This window comes from Megascapheus bottae, chromosome 14 (genome assembly GCF_031878675.1).
Source record: "Megascapheus bottae isolate mThoBot1 chromosome 14, mThoBot2.hap1, whole genome shotgun sequence".
In the NCBI taxonomy this organism is placed as follows: Eukaryota; Metazoa; Chordata; class Mammalia; order Rodentia; family Geomyidae; genus Megascapheus; species Megascapheus bottae.
Window position 1 is genome coordinate 26,586,795 of NC_143522.1, and position 18,630 is coordinate 26,605,424.

Genomic DNA, 18,630 nt, shown 5'->3' on the forward strand with positions numbered 1-18,630 from the left:
CTCACTGCGCCTACCAGGGGTACCCCACCCATGTAGGGGGTGTACTGGCCCTTCTTCCCTTTGTATCCTATGAAGTTGATACACAAGGGCCAGGCAGAGGCCTCCCTGGAGGGACCTTTCTCTCTGGCTCTCTGGTTACCAAGGCTTTATGGAACATAGTATGGATGGTCTGAAAGAAACCAGAATTAGAACCACCTACAACTCTACGAGCAAAAGAAATGAAGATGCCATGAAGGTATTGCAACTACTGTATTCATCCCAGCATCGTCAACACAGCCAAGATGAACGGATATATATAGAGAGATATATAGATATAGATTATATAGCAAAGGATGAGTCAAGCGAGACACAAAAGGAGGAAGGTGGAAGAGAGAAAAAGGAGAGAGAGAGAAAGGAGGGACAAGGAGAGAGGAATGGAAGGGAAGGAAGAGGAAGGAAGGCTAGCCTTCCTTGCAAGCTACCATCCTTTCCACCTTCCGGGAAAGTCCTTTTCATCCTGGTACCCGTCTCCAAATCCCACGGTGCTGGATGACCTTAAATCCCAAGTCTCTCTGCCACACTTTCTCACTGGGAGAAAGTCTGGTCCCAGGCTGCCTCCCTCACAGGCTGCTCGAGGCTCGGGGTTGTCCAAGGAGAGAGGCCTGGGAGGGCAGCCCAGAAGGGCCAGGCAGTGTCCTCTGAGGGCCATCGGGCCCACGGGAGCCCCTGGAGAAGGGCGTGCCCTCCCTGGGGCGCCTGCACACACGCACCCACCGCCAGCTGCAGGGTCCTCCGTGGTTGGAGAACCAGGCTGGGGTAAGAGTTAGACTGACCAGGTCACGGGCTGCTCTGTGTTGATCTAGGAGAGCCATTCCCAGCCTGGCCCTCCGCCTGCCATGGTGCCAGGCCCGGCTCTCCGCGTCCTGCCCCCTGCGCCACCTCACCGAATGCTTAGGCACCAGGAGGAGCACAAGCCCGGTGAGCCTGCGATCTCACCGCAGTCATGAAGCCAGGTGAGCCTCATCGTGGTCACCTGGCCCCGATCCGCAGGTACCCTAGCACGGCAGGCCAGCCCGAGGGCCCTGCCAGGACTCCAGGAGGCCCGGGGCGGCCGCCCAGGCGGGGCGCCAGAGCGCAGAGGGCTGGTTCTCCCTAGGCCTCAGTTTCCCCATCCAGCTCTGACAACCAAGGATCCCAAGGGGTGGTGGTAGGGGGGGGGGGTCCTGCCGGGCCTCAGTTTCCTCCCTGAGCCCCTGACGGCAGATGTAAAGGGTCCGGGGGTGGGGTCCCGCCGGGCCCGCCCCGGGGAGGGGCCGGGGCGGTCACGTGGAGGCCCGGGCAGCCCCGGGGTCCCCGCCCACTCGCAGTCTGGAGCCGGAGCCCGAGCCGGAGCCGAGGCCGCGCGGGCTGGCGTGGGGGCCGCGCGCCCGGGGCGTCTTCTCGGCTGTGCAGCTTCCACGGCGGCCACAAACATGGATCTGTCCTTCATGGCCGCGCAGGTAACCGGGCCCCTCTCCTCGCGCCCCGGGCGGCTCGTCCGGGTGGGTTCTGGGCCCACAGCCTCCACCCCTCCTGGTCCCTCCTTTGTCCCTGCCCCACCGCCCACCTGGCGCTCGCTCGAGGGGCGCGCGGCGAGCTGGGCTCCGGTCGGGCTTGGACGTCTGAGCGCCCTGGTTGGAGCTGCACCCCGGCAAGACAGCCTCGAGGGACCCCAGCCCCTCCCCTATCCAGATCCGCTTCCCTTCTGCCCAGCCCCCACCACCATCCTTCCTGGGATCTTGGAGTCTCAGGCCTACAAAGCCCAGACCCCAGCAAGTCTAGGTGGGCGTCGGTCTTCGCTCCCCGCTCCTGGGGGGGTGCTGTCACTTAGATGTGCCCCCATCCTCTCTTCTCCGGGGGTGGGGACCGTGGGCCACCTGGGCCTGAAGACCCCCTTTGTGACCCACCAAGAGATGGCTTCCATGGCTCTTTGCTTTGTACTTGGTCTGATTATCCTCTGGGCTACTGCCCCTTGCCACCACGACCCCTCCATGGGTTCCTAGTACCTGGAGGACGATTGACTCCTGGTGGGGCCTGAGGGAGGCTGGGCAACTCTGGTGAGCTCTGAGCTGGGGCCACCATCCCCTCTCCTGCTTAAACTCTCAGCCATGACAAAGACCAACGCCCTTTTCTAGAGCTGCGTGGCCAGGGGGAACGCTTAGCACTGGCCACAGTCTGGCTCTCAGCCAAGGCCACCATATCCAGCTGGGGAGGGCAAGTCCCAGCCCACTGACCAGTCAGACCTTTCCTGGGACAGGGAGGTCACCCTGCCCCCAGAGTCCCCACCTGCTGCCCCTTTGCTGGAATGAAGTTTGAGGGGACAGCCCTTTTGTCCAAACTTCACCTAGGGTGGAAGTCTGCTTCAAGCGGTAGTAGCCAAAGGCAGACTGTGGTAGCCAGTCCTCTGGAGGGGTCAGAGGGCACGGCCCTTCAGGCCCTGGGAATCCATATCCCGGCTTGTGGCTTTCTCCTAACAAGTTTCCCATGTTCTTTTCACCCTTAGGAGTGTCTCTGTGCTTCTCCTGGTTTTCAATTTCTTACTCCTAAGCACTAAATATTGTCAGGAGGAGCAAAAGTCATTCCTGTTGTAAGAGGTGGGGTTAGCGATGAGGTTGCCAGGATTTATTTGAGTGGGGAGAGGAGGGAAGCTCACACAGGTCCATGGCTGCCTTCCCCTCTGGATCCCACAGAGGCTGGTGTTGCCATGGTTACAAGATAAATTGATCCTTGGGAACCCTGGGGCTGGCTGGAGCATCAGTGGTTGCTATGGTGACCTAACAGCATAAACATAGGACTTTTCAACACCAAGATGCAGAACCTGCAAAGGGAGCAGGTTCCTTTTCTTCTTTGTTTACAGGTCCCATTTCCCTTGGTCAGTGCAGTCTAACACTGGGCACTGACTACCAGCTTAGTTCTGAACTAGCTGCCAAGGACAGATGCAGGAAATCTTCCGTAAATGGAGGGCATGCTAGGTTTGTTGAGTGCCTACTGTGTGCTGAATACCTACTGTGTGCTGGGTATCCCATGTGTAACACTGTTTATTTGAGTAAATACTTTGGAGTCAGGCCCAGTTGTTCTATTTTACAATTCGGGAGGCCAAACCTGAACAAGAGTAACTAATGATGAAGAGAACTAGGTTTCAAATCTAAGCTGCTGGAGGTTTGCCTGATTGCTTCACCCTGCACAGATTGCGTGGTGGCTCCATCCAGAAGTCTCCCATGTAGGCCTTGTAGGCAGTGCCCGGTCATGTTCCAGGACTGCTCCTAGTGTGGCCCTGTCCCCAGATGGTGGGAACTGGTACTGTGTCCACAACACCAAGCCACGGGTGGCCTGACTGAGCAGTGAACACCTGCTCTGGTTTGCACAGTGGCCCTGGTATGTGTGATGGTTTCTGCCCCACCATGGTTCACAGAGGAAGTCAGTGAACCATCTACTTCTCCTGTCCATGCTGAAGACTTGCTAGGGTCATGCACCAGGTGAGGTGGCGGGACAGGGATGCTGGAGACAGGAATACTGAGTTGTAGATTTTCTTTCTGGGTACTTATAAGTGCTGGACAAATGGTGTCAGGCCAAGACCAGTTTAAGGGGATGGGCCAAAGTCTGGATGGACACTCTACCTGGCACATAGTAAGGCATCAGCAAGTATCTGGTAGATGACTGGCAGAGGGGGAGACGGGATGTGTTGTTCCTGAAAAGACAATAGAAAATGTGACTTGCATGTCACAGTGAGAACATGTCCCTGTCAGGAGTTTGAAACTGATTCTGTGCATGTATTGTTACCAAGTGAGATTCCCCTTGGCAGGTCTAGGATTATGAAGAAGAGGCATAGAGATAAGGAAGTCAAGACTATGTCTAGGGCCCTCCAGAGAGCTAGCCGGTGGGGACACAGCAGAGCAGGGGAGGGGGAGACCAAGGTTAGGTGATCGAAGATGCTGGCTGACTGGTGAATGGGAAATTCATGAGGAGTCAGAGGGCAGTGGAAGCCATTGAGGGTGATTGAGCAAGGACAGCACACAGCTAGGACCTTTCACCCGTGGAAACCGGGAGGGTTATAGGTGCAGTGACGTACATTTGTATGAGTAGCTGATGCAGTGAGTGAACAAAAAGCAGGTTGGTTGACTCTGCTGCTGGTTATTAGATGTGTCTGTGGCTTCTGTGGGCCCAGGGCCTGTGAGGCTCGTGAGGAAGGCTTCTTTCTTCAAAGCAGGGCCAATGTGCAGTGTGGACGTGCTCATCTGATAGACCCTGTGCAGAGCGGCCTCTCTGTGCTCCACATCAGGCAAGGAGGCTGGAGAGAAGGGAAGGACCTCAGCCTGCAGCAGTGAGTCCAAAATGTCTGTGGCCTGGGGCTGCCCTGGACTGCCCCAGTGACAGACTGGGCCAAGAGCCTGTGGTTTTCCTGACATCTAGGAGTATCAGGAACAGGTCCTAAGAAGGAAGCCACTTTACCTGGGACTGAGGAGAGCCAGCACCAGACAACCATGCCACGGTAAAAGCCTTGCCTTGTGTTGGCAGCACTCATTACAAAGCATGGGATGGGCAAGAGACAGATGCTGGGCCTACCCCAATCCCGACGGTGTGGCCTTCCGTGGACCAAGTATGGCTGTGGCCCAGGAGCTTAGCCTTGCTTGAGTCTTGCACCGTTGCCATAGTGACCAGTCTAGCACAGTCGTTGTAGGAGTTTGCTGACGCTGGGAGCATCTGCAGGTCTCAGGAAAACACTCCCAGCCCGGTCCCACCTGGACACATCCATCAGAATCCAGGGACCACTGTGTGGTCCAGACAGCGTCTGGACTGCACTTCCTGGCTTAAATGGGTTCTTGGCTCTCCTGTCAGTCTTGGGTCACCAAAAGTCATGTGGGCACTGGAAGTTACCGAACGCAGGGTCTTAAAGAATTTAGGCTCAGAATTATGGAACCTCAGAACTTGTTCCAAAAGGGGTGTTCTTCTGTCTAGATCACATCTGGGATGCGGTTGAGGGAGGAGATGGCTGAGGTGCCTTCACTGTCTCCTTGTCAACCTGAGAGGAAATGGAAAGCTCAGAGACTCATTGATAAGCCAAGATCTGAGGGCTCAGCCTATGAAACGTATCCACCTTGGAAGACATTCCAGAAATGGGGGACCCAGGGACCCCATGAATTCACCTCCCCCAAGCTATCCAGGGAAGCAAACTGTCACTCTTATGTCCACTCTTGAGTTCTTAGAGTAGTCCCTGTGTATCCCCTGGGGCTGCTCTAACAAATGATCAGGAACAAGTGGCTTCAAGCAACAAGAATGTATTCTCTTTTAGTCCTGAGCAGTTCACACTTAGTTTGACCAACTGGCTTGGCCTGGCCTCTGAGGAGGCTAGGGGAGGGAGGCTGTCCTGGGATTACAGGCCTGTCCTGGGTGTCACTGGCACCCAGCTAGACTCAGTTTTGTGGGACCAGAATTCAGGGACTCCGCCAGGTGTTTTGTATCTCTCTGCTCTAGTGGTCTCCTCCAGGGCAGCCTGGCTGGAGCGTAGACTCCATGCTATAGTATCTTCACATGCGCCTAGGCCCTCGGCACACATGGCTGTGAGCTGCAAGTAGCACATCATCCTGCCAGACTTCCTGTTATTCCTTGGGCTTCCTTCCAGCATGGTGGCCTCAGACTGGCTATAACTCCAGCATGGTGTGCCAGCTTCCCCAGAGAAAGTATCCTGAAATTTCAGGTGAAGCTGTAGGCTCCTTTGAACCTGGCCCCTAAAAGATCATGGCTCTCACTGACACTACCGGTTTTGAAGGAAGCCCTGAGCCCAGCCCCGGGAGGGGAATTAGACCCAACTACCAGCATGCAGGCCGGGTGGGAGAGTAGGAAAGGATGGTCAGAAGCATGGTGACATCTTTGGAGACTGGCTGTTGCATGCACCACACAGGTGAGGTTAGGTACTGGCTAGCCCAGGGCTGCGGGTGACTTGTCTCTGCACTGGAGAGGTGTGTACAGAGCTCAGGAAGATCCTGGGTAATGTCAGACCTGAGCAAGAAGTCAGTCAGTTACTACTAAGAGACAGCTGAGTGAATTTGGCTAAAGTCTATGTCATGACATGCTCTGGACCATTGGTAATTAAACAATTTCATACCATTCAACCTCAGGTCAGGGAGGGCTAAGAGGCTGTGTGTGAGAAGGTGGCAGTGTGCCCTCTGCCTGCCTCTTCAACCTTGGCCTTTCCAAGTAAGAAATACCATGCTAACACTTGACCTACCTTTCTAGAACATACACCATGTGGCTCTCTCTAATCACAGCAAAGATGCTGATATCTTCCCAGGGCCTTGGGAGACTCACGGTCAATTTGCATTTTAATTATTTTTAATGAAAGGGGACAACCACAAAAGACACTGGGTAGTATTGGAGAGGATATTCTATTATCTCTTGAATGCATCTCAGCTAAACTAAGGGCCTGTGGGATTATATTCCAACAGATCTGTAAGAAACTTAAGGAAAGTTTCCTGTCCCCAGAGAAACACACCGCTGCCCAGAAAAATAGAATTCTAGAGACTGTGGCAATCTGCTACTTCGTGTTTTCTTAAAGCTGAGAATGAGCATTGAAATACAAATTGTCTATTATCTTAAATGTTTTTAACCAGAGAGCCTGTCTTAATTCAAGTTCCCATGGAAGCAATTTAAATATTTTAGCACTCTAACTATACCTGCCTCTATAAAGGCTATAATGCTGGCATTTTTTGCAGGAATTGATGAAGCAGTTGAGAAGTAAGTGTCTATAAAACCAGTGTCTAGACCAAATTTCTAGACAGTGTTTCAAGACTAGAACCTCAGAGCTCTGATGTGAAGTTGGAGATGTGGTTTCTGCCACATCTACTGTGTGTTATGCCCACTCGGGCCAAATCCCAAATTCCTTTACCCATTGCTGGTCCTTTCCTGCTCATCTTCCCTCTAAAGATAACCCTGAAGCCGGGAGCCAGTGACTCACACCTGCAATCCTAGTAATTCAGGAGGCTGAGAGCGGGAGGATCACTGCTGGAGTTCAGTCCAGGCAGAAACAGTCACGAGACTCCACTTCCAATACACCATCAAACAGCAGGGTTGGAGCCATGGCTCAAATGGTAGAGAATCAGCTGAACAAGCCCAAGGCCTGGATGCGCTGAGTTCAAACTCTAGTACCACCAAAGCCAAAACAAAAACAAAACCAACAAACAAAAAACAAAGAAACCGTCAAAGCAAAACCAAATAAAAGCCTCTGGACTTTCTCATCACAGGTGCCATCAGTCCTCTACCATGACAGTTTTACCTTCCCTAAAGTGCCAGGAAGTTGAACTCATGCATTATGCAGCCTCTCTCACCTGGTGATATGCACATAGGTTTCCTCCCTGTCCTTCATGGGTTGATAGCTTATCCTTTTTAGTATTGAGGAATACTCCATTCCTGGGTGTTCCAGTTTATTTATCCATTCGCCCACCTACTAAAGACATCAGGCTTCCTCCAGTTTAGGTATTTGTGAATTAAGCTACCATAACTTGTGCATGTTTTTGTGCGCGCCAAGTCTTCAAGAATGTCTTTGTAAAATCAAATCTAGCAGTCTCTGCTCTTTAATAGAAGTGTTTAAACCATTTACAGTTAATGTAATTATTGATATGGTTTGGTGTGTCCCATCACACTGATTTTTTGGGGGGGGTTCCTATCTGTTCTTTTCCCCTTTTTTTCTGTCTTCTTTTGGGTTGCAAAAAATGCATTATACTGCTCCTGTTGATTTATTAAACACTGCATTAGTTATCGTTCCCATCACTGTGACTGAAACAACTTAAAGGAGGGCAGATTTGTTTTGGCTTGTGGTTCCAGAGGACTCAGCCCATGGTCACCCGGCAGAGTCCCAGGTGGTGAGAGGAGGCAGTGTGCCAGATGATGCACAGGAAGCTGAGAGAAGACAGGAAGGTGCCAGAAATACACTGCCCCCAGGATCCCTCCACTCACCTACTTCCTGCAGCTAGGTCCATCCCCTGAACTTTCCAGAACTTCCCTAAAGAGTTCCACTAGAGGGGAGCAAGACCCCATTTGTGGAGATACTTTATGCATACCACAATTGGCACTACATTTTGTTCTTTCCGTGGTAATTTTTTTTTTTTTTTGGCCAGTCCTGGGCTTGAGCTCAGGGCCTGAGCACTGTCCTTGGACTTTCTCAAGGCTAGAGCTCTACCACTTGAGCCTCAGCACCACTTCCGGCTTTTTTCTATGTATGTGGTACCGAGGAATCCAACCCGGGTCTTTGTGCATGCTAGGCAAGCACTTTAACCACTAGGCCAAACTCCCGGCCCTTTCCGTGGTAATTTTACGCGTTGCTCTTGTAGTGGTTGCTGGCCATAGGAAGCCATAAAACCATTTGGTACAAGTCGGGACAGATGCTGCCTGCTCCCTAAGGATTGCCTGCATCACTTTTTATGGACCACAAACCATGTCATAAATTGGCAAACAGCTTTTGGCAGTTTCCCGCTTCTGATTATAGTAAAGGTCTTTAACACACAGCCTCTCTGTACCACTTCCCATACTGTCAGAAGTTTGCAAAAGTCTGCTTCTTTTTCTCCTCTCTCGCGTATTTGCATTATGACCGTTACCTGTCTACTCACACATACGTTGCAAGACTCACTCCGTTGTTACTCTTTGTTGGAAGCTGGTTTCTCTTAGGTTACGTAAATTGTCTTTCTCCAGGGAAGTTAGCATTTCTGGTTATTTCCCCTTTCCCCTTCATTCTATTGTACAGATCCATTTTTTTTTTTTGCTTTTTTTTCCTTGTGTTGGAGGTCTTCAATGTGTCTCAGACTTCAGGAGTCCTTTCATGTGTCTAGGAGCAAATAGAATTCCTTTGCTTGCTTTCATTATTAAAAGGTGTTTTTCACTGTGCAGACTTGACAGCTGCATCAGAGAGACCATTCCACCTTCTTCTTGCTCTCATTGTCTCTTATGAGAAGTCAGTTGTTCCCCTATTTTGTTTCTGTGAGCATAACCTCTCGTTTTCTCCCCTTCTGGCTGCTCTTAAGATTTTTCTCTTTTCAACTGGTTTTGAGCACTTTTTGTGCTCTTCCTCTTTTTGTGTTCTTCCTGTTTCTTATGCTGAGATTTGGGAATGTCTGAATGAGGGCATAGTTTGCATCCATTTGTGATTTTATTGGTACTATTTCTTTACATATTTTTTTATTTCTGTTCCCCATTCTCTCTCTTCCTTCAGAGACCCTTTATAAATTAATGTTAGGCCACTTGAGTTGTCTCACAGCTCACTGATATTCTTCTCATTTCATTTCTTTAGTCTTTCCTTTTGTGTTTCAGGTAGGGATTGGTTTTCCCAATGTTTCTTCTTCAATATCTAAACTACTGGCAAGCCCCTCCATGTATTACTGATTTCAGAATGTAGTTGTCATCTCTAGGAGCTTAGTTCATGTCTTTTTTTAAAAATATATATATATATCTTTAAGTCCAACACTGGTGGCTCATACTTGTAGTCCTTGCTACTCAGGAGGCTGAGATCTGAGGGTAATGGTTTGAAGCCAGCCTGGACAGGGAAGTTTGTGAGATAGTATCTCTAATTAATCACCAGAAAATCTGGAAGTGGAGCTGTGGCTCAAAGATCATCCTCCTAGATGACATCCGTGTTTTCCATTGTGGCAGTTGTGTGCGGGGCGAGGGGGGAGCAAATCCTGTCCTTCTTACTCCATCCTGGCTGAAAGCAGAATTTCCTTAAGCTCGTGTCTTAGCACCTGTGTTTCCATCCCTTTTTTCCTTCCATGGGGAAAAGCAAGGAACACATTGGCTCTGGTTCAGCTATGGAAACTTCTCTGTGAGCACCGTATAATTCTGGTGACACACATCCTTACATCAAAGCTGAGCCTCTGCTACCAATTAGGAAGCTAAACTCCAGGGGCCGGGGTAGGGGGAGAAGGAGACTGCTGTGGTTGCTTGGGTTCACTTATCCTGAGACAGGGTGTCTCTGAAAGCCGAGAGAACATGTGTGCGCGCCCTGTGTTTTGGCCAGGGCCTGTGGTGACATCTGGACCCTGAGTAGCTGCCCTCCCAGGAGGAAGAAAGTAATGGATAAGACCAAGGGGGCCGGAGGCTGCTCCAGCCTGTGACCGGCCCAGTGTGATGCAGTGTGATGCCCAAGTGGCACTCGGCCAGCAGCTGAGTCCCCGGCGGCCCCATGAGGACCCCTGTGGATCTTGGCTCAGAGCCCTGGGAGCCAGTTTACAACAGCATTAAGACTTGGCTTCCAGCTGCTTTGAGAAAGGTCTGAGGGGTGACAACTGCCCATCCCCAGCCTCCCGACCTCCTCTCCACTTCCTGCCTGTCCTTCCCTCCCGTGGAGCTCCCGCCTGGCCCTGCTGGGTCCCCAGGAGCGGATCAGTCAGCTGTGCAGATGGGCTAAGCCACAAGGATCTGCTGCCACCCCCTTGTCCATCCCTCTTGAATGCCGTGGCCCATGCGTGGTTCTGACTCAGGTGGGAGGAGGAGGGGCAGATGGTGTGAGTGGCTCAGGATGAGGGCAGGGCACATTAGACACGAGGTCCCCGGGGCCAGAGGGCCTGTGCACTGCCATCTGGGTAGGAAAGGGCCAAGATACAGTCAGGATGAGGTCAGGTGGGACCCTAGTGACTCACACCTTTAATCCACACTACTCAGGAAGCTGAATTCTGAGGATCACAATTCAAAGCCAGCCTAGGCTGTCAAATCTGAGAGACTTTTATCTCCAGTTAGTCAGAGGCCCTGCATTCAAGCTGCAATACTGGCACGCACGCTCACATGCACACAAACACACACACACACACACACACACACACACACACACACACAACAAAAACCCCACACACTGTACCAGACTGAACAAATGCCAATTAACTACTCTATATCTTCTCTCTGCTTGTGGGCCCTATAGGGTGGATTCCCTCTGTTGGTTTTCCCACTTTCATATTTTCTCTAGAGTCTCCTGTTAGAAAGGGGTTTTCTTAGGGTGGGACAGGCTCTGGGGAAGTCCACCTGTCCCTTGCATGTAGTGGGACTCATCTTCCATGTGGCTGGATATCACCCAGCCTCACCTGGGGCAATGGTGGGCCTCTGGTATATAACACTGGGCCCTCTCTCTTCCCAGGGCCATCCAGCTGCTAGCTCTTCCCGCAGGAATTGCCATAGCTGATATTTTTAAACCTCAGCACCAGATATGTGGAGACCTGAGGTGGCTCTGACATGTTCCTTTGCTGACAGAGTCGCCTGCTAAACCCCAAACATAGTGACAAAGACCCAGGCCTCATGCCACCTGAGCCTGCTGCCAGGTTCCACGTTCATGGTCACGTCAATCCTGTCTGCACTTGCGTCCCCTGGTGCATGGGGGGAACCCAGGTAGGGTTGTGCAGCGGCTGGGACCTCAAGCTCAGGGAACCCTATGGAGTTACAGCAGAACTGCCTGCAGACTGCCCAGCTCTTCCCCAGAGCCAGTGTCTTGCTATCCTGGGTTGGTTCGCTAAAAAATGGCCTCTGCCCTGGAAGAATGGTGCCTTTCTTCAAAGCTGCTGACCTACAAACATCTTTTGAAAAGATACCTCAAAACAAAAGCTACCCATGTCTCCGATGGAAAGGATTGCAGTGTAGGTGACACCCATGGGGAATTCTCCCGACCATTTATATTTGTCCTTCAAGAATGTCGCTGCAGAAAGGCATTTAGCAGTAGAGCATTTGCCTAGCATGCATAAAGCCCTGGGTTCAATTGTCTAGTGCAACACATACACGCACACCAAAAAAACTACTGACATTTTAAAAGACATCATTGCAGAAAAGACCAGTCCAGCCCTGGCTTATACCCTTCATCTTAGCTACTCAGGAGTCTGAGCTCTGAGGATCATGGTTTGAAACTAGCCTAAGCAGAAAAAGTCTGTGAGATTAACCACCAGAAACCTGGAAGTGGAGGTGTGGCTCAAGTGATAGAGTGCCAGCCTTGAATGAAAAAGCTAAGAGACAGCACTGAGAGACCCTGAGTTCAAGCCTAGTACTGGCACACATACAAAAAATAAAATTTAAATACAATGTTTATAAAGAAACTATATGGGCTCAGGCCAAGAGTTGGCCAGTGGTAGAGCGCTTGCCTAGCATGCACAAAGACCTGGGTTTAATTCCTTGGTACCTCAAACATAGAAAAGCCAGAAGTGGTTCTGTGGCTCAAGTGGTGGAATGCTAAACTTTGAGGAAAGCACAAGTATAGTGCCCAGGCATAGTGTTAAAATCCCAGGACTGGCAAAAAAAATGTTTTTCAAAAGAAAATATATGGGCTGTGAGGGTATGGCTCAGTGTAAAGAGCTGGCTTAGCAAACACAGGGCCCTGGGTTCTATGTCCTCCCCCCCACACACACACATGTATACACGCACACACTAGACCGGAGTGGTGCATGTCTATAATCCCAGCCTAAGGCGCTGAGGGCAGAGGATCCTGGATTCTAGGCCAGCCTGGACTATAGTAGTAGCCCTTTTCTCCATGAAATTAAATGCCAAACACAAAACTAAATGCGGTCACATTAATCTGAGCTGGCATGGCAGCCTGGCTGCCCCTGAACCGAGTGACCTGGGGCAGACTCCTTGGCCTCTCTGAGCCCCTGCGTCTGTGAGCATCGGTTTCGGAGCCTAGTTCCAGGCTGTTAGGAAGAGAAAGCAGAGGTGACCACGAGGGATGGGAGTGTCTCTCCACAAGGGACATGGCTCCTTCAGCCTCCTGCAGATGGCATATGGGCTGGTGCACTGTTGATAGCACTGACTGAGGCCCACAGCGCAGCCACAACTCAGTCCTCAGGGTCAAGAGATGGAGGGATCGGAGCTTGGGTCTTGGCACTGCTGCTTATATACTTCAGGGGTGTGGCTAGCAGGTGGCCTCCTTGAGCTCCTTTGAGGAAGTCAGTCAAGGCCGTAGGTAAGGGTTGGAGATATAGAAATGGACAGATTGGAGTCTAAGTCCTGAGTTGGAAACCATTTGGAAGGCTGGCACGTGGGGGCTGCCTCAGGCTCAGTTTCCTTGCCTGGTTGGAGGCAACAGCCTTTCCTGCACCTGTAAATACACCTGTTGTTATGCTGCTCTTCTTTCTTCCCGGTGCACTGAGTGAGGGTGGGGAGGACCCCCAGGTATACTGCGGCAAGGAGAGGTGAGAAAGCTAGAACCCAGGCCAGGAAGTCCCACTCTGCTCCCTAGCATCTTCCTGGTTGTGTGTGTTTTGAGCAGGTCACATGACTCCTCTTCACCTCCCCCATCTAAGGGTGACAGCTCTTTGTGTCACCAGGCCTGGCCTGTGACCCTGTGTGAGATGCCATTACCCCGCAGGCTAGTCTAGATGCTGAGCCAATGATTCCAACCCCAGGCATGTGGACAGAGTCGTGAGAGGGGGCTGCAGGCAGGGCCTGTGTGTTTTCCATGTGTGTGTCCTTCCAAAAATCCATACAGAAACTTAGTTCTCAGCACGTGCCATCAGCCATCAGAGCTGGGATCTTTAGATAGTGATTAGACTTTGAATCCCCCTCCAAAAAAAAAAAGATTAGTGCCTTGATTAGATTAGGGCTAAGGAGGAAGAATGTTTCCCTTGCCCCAGAGGAAGACACAGCATGCCTCTCTCTGAAGGGACACAGTTCGGTGGCACCATTTTGGAAGCAGAGCAGTCCTCACTGGGTGCCACCCCTGCTGGTACCTTGGCCTTGAACTCTTGATCCCCAGAACTGTGCTAAATCAAGGCCTGCCATTTCTAGGTTACCAGGCTATGGGATGTGGGTACAGGAAGACTAAGATGGCTCCCTGAGGTTAGGTCTGTCCTTGCCTGCCGTCTCACAGTGAGGACATGTCCATGGGACATCAGTGGGAAGACTGAGAGGAGTGTGTGCCAGTGGCTGGCAGGCTGGCAGGGCTAACCATCTAGAGATAGATGGGGTGTACCCAGAGAGGAATATGGAGCCCCCGGGGGCCTCCTGCCCTTGATGGCTGGTGGAGCTCACTTTCTAAATGCATGGGTCCTGGGCTCAGAGTGGCAAGCCATGCAGAGTACTTTGCATGCCCTGCCCAGCTCAGCCTTACCCTCAGGTGAAGGTTGATCCACAAACCTTTGCACCACTAAGTTCTTGTTTCAGGTATTAGTTACAGTGGGAGAACTAATGGAGAAAACCAGTCCATTTCTCAGATGGAGCAACTGAGGCTGTGAGGCCAGGGAACCAGCCTCACGTGGTGTGAGCCACCCCTCGCCCACAGCCTCTGCCTTTGGAGGCATCTTTGCCCAGCCACTTGCACAAAGCATGTATTGCTTTTTCTTTAACTCATTCAGAAATATGTCTGCTGGCTTCCAGAAATGACAGCCTGATAACCCTGATGCTTTTCTTCCATGGAAAGAAGATTCCTTATTGACTCCCCACTCTAGCATCCGCTCCCCACTCAAGTCTAGAGCCTTACTTGGGAGACCCCGCGGGGTTTTCTAAGCCACCTCCACACTGGAGCTGCTCGAAAGGGCTGACCACATTCTCCCGCAGAGCCCCTCATGGCACGGCAGCTTTTATGGGTGATTTCCCCATGCAGCCAGATGCCCAGACGCTTTGCCAAGATGAGCAAGAGGTGCCCTGTCTCCCACACACCTGTGGGGTGTTCTCACACGCCTCTCTTCCAGGCTGCTGGGGCCTTGTCTGAGGAGAGGCAGAGTGGCTTTCAGGAGCCATGACACTGCATGTCTGGCCACCTGCCAGGAGGTTGTGTGGTGGTGGGCTGAGGCCTCACCCTGTCTGAGCTTTTAAATCATCTCTACACAGGGTCCTGGCTCTGAGTCCACAGCACGTGGTACTGAGTGGGGGGCCCAGGCCGTCCTGTATAGTTCGGTGGTAGAAGTCAGTGCCTTCATATTTAAACCTGAACGTGGTACACGTTGTGGTGAGAGTTTCCGCACTCAAGGCTGAATGAGTGTAGTATTTTCTTTCCAGGTCCTGAGCCCTCAGGAGCAGAAGGAAGAGGATTCCCAAGCGCTTGTGGGCAGTCCCATCTGCCTGCACTCTCAGGGAAGGCCACACTGGGACTCTGGTCACCTCCACTCAGCCCAGCTGGCTGGCAGGGCTGTGGCCCTTGGCATCACCAGCCTTCTCCATCCTGGGCCCTGGTTTATTCATGACCTCCGCTTCACCCACCCTCTGCCCAGGCGGAGCCTCCTTGGAACTGCTCAGGCCTCCAACCCGGCTGGGCAGGCAGTAGTAGCTCTCGCTCAGCTGGCCTGGGCCAGCAGGGGGCAGCAGTGGAGGCTGAGTTTCAGGCACCTGGACCATACAGTGTGCATTCCTGTCCCCAGGGCAAGTGCTTCCTCCATCATTAATAACGAGGCCATGCCCTGGGTAGAAGCAGCGTTATCTCTTCCTGTGTTGTGCAGTTACTATGGCAATGGCTTCAGAAGAGAAGGAGTGAGTTTGCTTTTCCCTCCTTCATTTTGTAATGCTCTCCAGCTTTCCAAAAAAATACCCTTGTTTTTTTTGGGTCCTCCTGGCGAGCCAGGCATGCAGACACAGGGTCAGCCCCTCTGCCCTGCCGGCTAGAGCCTGCCAGGACCCTGCATGGGAGGCCCCTGCTTTTCGGGGGTAGTTTACTGGAGATAAGAGTCTTGAGTTTCCTGTCCACATTGATTTTGAACTGTGATCCTCAGATATCAAGCCGTCTGAGAGTTAGAATTACAGGTGTGAGCCGCCGGCGCCCCAGTGGATGCGATGGCTCTGGTTGTTATCGGGAATGGAAAGAGAGCTGCTCTGGAGATGTTTGCAGCACACAGCGTGTGTGCAAGCACTGTGTGCATGTGTCTGTGTGTGTGTGTGCCTGGGCTGTGGAATTCTGTGCACCAGAATTCCACCAGATGGAATGAAGTAGGCTCTGCTTGCTGACCAAACCTAACCAAATTGCTCAACTGGAAGCTCCATGCATGGTGTTTCTCTTTCAACGTTTCAGTTGTGTATTTAAGATTGTTTGCACATGATCCCCAACTTGCACGGGTTTAGATTACAATGTCTCGACTTTAGAGTAGTGTAGGTCTTGTAGAATGTGGCCTTCCAGTTTCAAGTCGGGATGGTTTCTGCCCAGCATTTTCAACCTATGAACTGCCCTATGGTAAATCAAGGTGGGGTTGCATTCCATACTCGTGTTCTGCTCATCAGAATAGGGTTGATTTAATTACGTATCTCAATTTAATATGTTATAATGTATAGCATATTATGTGGGAAGTACTCAGAGCTAAGTTTTACCATTGGAGGGACTTTCACCCTGGAACCAGCTTTGCCTGCGCTCCTCATAGTGGTAACTCTGTCACTATATTCTTCCCTCCTAAGGGCAGAGCTGTGTCCTTATGAATAAAAATGTCCAGCTTGGGGAATGGGGGGGTGGCTATCAGAAGTTACTCTTCAGTGCTCAAGGAGCACTTGGCTTGGTTGTGGTCATGCTCTCCACATATCCCTCAGTCAGTAGAGGTCCAAAGATAGTTGGGTCTAGGATGGGGAGGGAGGCAAGGAACCACACGTACCCAGACACCAGGCAGACACATCTGCTCTCAGCCCAGCTCCAGTGCAGTGAGCTGTGTGACCTTGACATTGACTTATCCATCTGCAAAATGGGGGTGAATTGGTCCCCCCCACCATAGCTAAGTTACTAGATGGGAGGTTTTCCAGTTCTCTGGTGCTTCCCCTGGCCTCTGCTGCACTTGAGTGCAGAGGCTGTGTAACTGCTTCCTGTCCCTTTCTCCTGGTCCTGTGCAAAAGAAGCTTTGACCCCAGGCCCAATGAGCCCTGGAGCCTCCCAGGGCTTAGGGCTCATCCTTCTGCCTCTGGGGAGGGCCTGGAGCAGGGGGGTCCCGCCCGCTGTTTCCCACTGAGCCACTCACCGCTTCACCCCCCCCCCACTAGTCTGAGCCTCACAGAGCCTTTAAAAACCAAGACAGAAAGTTCTGGTCCCTGGAAACAAATAAGTCACAGTGTTTATGTGCAGTGAGCAGAGCTCAAGTCCTGAGAATTCCAGGTGCTCCCCCGGAAAGGGGTGGGTTTGGTTTGTTTTTTTTTTTTTTCCTATGCACCACAAACCAAAATATTTATCCTTGCATGAGAAATGTGTAGATGGGAGTCTTATCCTCCCAGATAAAAATGCATGTATAGCCAAGGCATTATTTACAAATAGCTAAAGTGGAAATCTTTAATTCCTCAACTCTAGGGGAGCCATTAAATTGTAGTTTTTATTTATAGCAGCATACCACCTAGTTATTAAAGAGGGGATTCTAACGGGCTTTTCAATACAGGGTTAAATGAACATCTCTGTCTCTGTCTCCCTCTCTCAGAGAGGAGATTGGAAAGATCCCAAAGTGCTCCTTGTAGTTGGGTTGGAATTGCGGTCCTCACTTTTCACCCTGCCCTCTCCTATCTTCCTGGTGATCTAGGCTAAACGCACTTTTCAGCCCGAGCTGCAGCAGAAGGCCCTGCCTTTGGGGGTGTGGGGGGTCTGTAGCCTGTGAGCTGTCCGATGCCCGTCCCAGCTTCCGCGCGTGGGTTGGCGCGGTGCCGTCCGCGGGTACAGTGCGCGGGTCCGGTGCGCCCGGGCGGCCCGGGGAGGGCGCGGGGACCGCCGCGGAGCTCGCGCGCCCCCGGGTGGACGGTGGTCTCCACGGCCGTCAGCCCGGGTTGATTCTCTTTACCACCCTCTCCTCCCCCGCTCCGCTCCCGCAGCTCCCCATGATGGGCGGCGTGTTCATGGACTCCCCCAACGAGGAATTCAGCACCGAGTACTCCCTGTTCAACTCCTCCAGCAACGTCCACGCGGCCTCCAACGGCCACGGCCCGCTGGAGGAGCCGCCCCGCTCCTCCAACGACGCCGTCCTGCTCTGGATCGCCATCATCGCCACGCTGGGGAACATCGTGGTGGTGGGCGTGGTGTACGCCTTCACCTTCTGAGCGGGGGGGGGGGGGGGGCGCCTGGGCCTCCCCGGGGACCCCTCCCACTCCCCCACCCCCCCGCCCCGGCCTGGGACCGCCTCCCCGGACCTCCCCGGGGACCCCTCCCACCCCCTCCACCCCCCGCCCCGGCCCGGCCTCCCCGGACCTCCCCGGGGACCCCTCCCGCCCCCCCACCCCCCGCCCCGGCCCGGCCCGGCCTCCCCGGGGACCCCTCCCACCCCCCCACCCCCCGCCCCGGCCCGGCCCGGCCTCCCCGGACCTCCCCGGGGACCCCTCCCACCCCCCCCGCCCCGGCCTCCCCGGACCTCCCCGGGGACCCCTCCCACTCCCCCACCCCCCGCCCCGCCCCGGCCCGGCCTCCCCGGACCTCCCCGGGGACCCCTCCCACCCCCACCCCCACCCCCACCCCCGCCCCGGCCCGCCCGCCCGCCAGGGGCCGCCCGAGCAGCCTGCCAGGCTTGCGCTGTAGACCAGGGACTTGCTCGATGGCTGGCCTGTGTCCCCGGGACAAAGCTGTCATCAGAACTCAGAGGTCCCAGCCCAGCCTTGGTTCAGGCCCCGCCCCTTGACCTGGGCATGGCTCCCCATCTCACCTGACACCGGGACCCCAGACAAGACCAGGGGGTCCCTGACAACCCAGAGATGGGAGCCAGCGCACACGCGGTGGGGTTTCTGGGG

General features: G+C 53.0%; 1 protein-coding gene across 1 annotated transcript; it reads left to right on the forward strand.

Moving 5' to 3' along the window:
- The first annotated feature begins 1,361 nt into the window (after window positions 1-1,361).
- Window positions 1,362-17,951, forward strand: C14H14orf132 (chromosome 14 C14orf132 homolog). The gene is made up of 2 exons (XM_090345418.1): window positions 1,362-1,478; window positions 17,725-17,951. Exons 1-2 carry the CDS (start codon window positions 1,452-1,454, stop codon window positions 17,947-17,949), a joined length of 252 nt encoding a protein of 83 aa, XP_090201544.1. The 5' UTR covers window positions 1,362-1,451; the 3' UTR covers window positions 17,950-17,951.
- The last annotated feature ends 679 nt before the right edge of the window (window positions 17,952-18,630 follow it).

Coding starts and splice junctions, on each gene's coding strand:
- C14H14orf132 (XM_090345418.1), top strand. CDS start 1,452: ATGGATCTGTCCTTCATGGCCGCGCAG. Junction 1,479..17,724: donor TGTCCTTCATGGCCGCGCAG/GTAACCGGGCCC, acceptor CCGCTCCCGCAG/CTCCCCATGATGGGCGGCGT.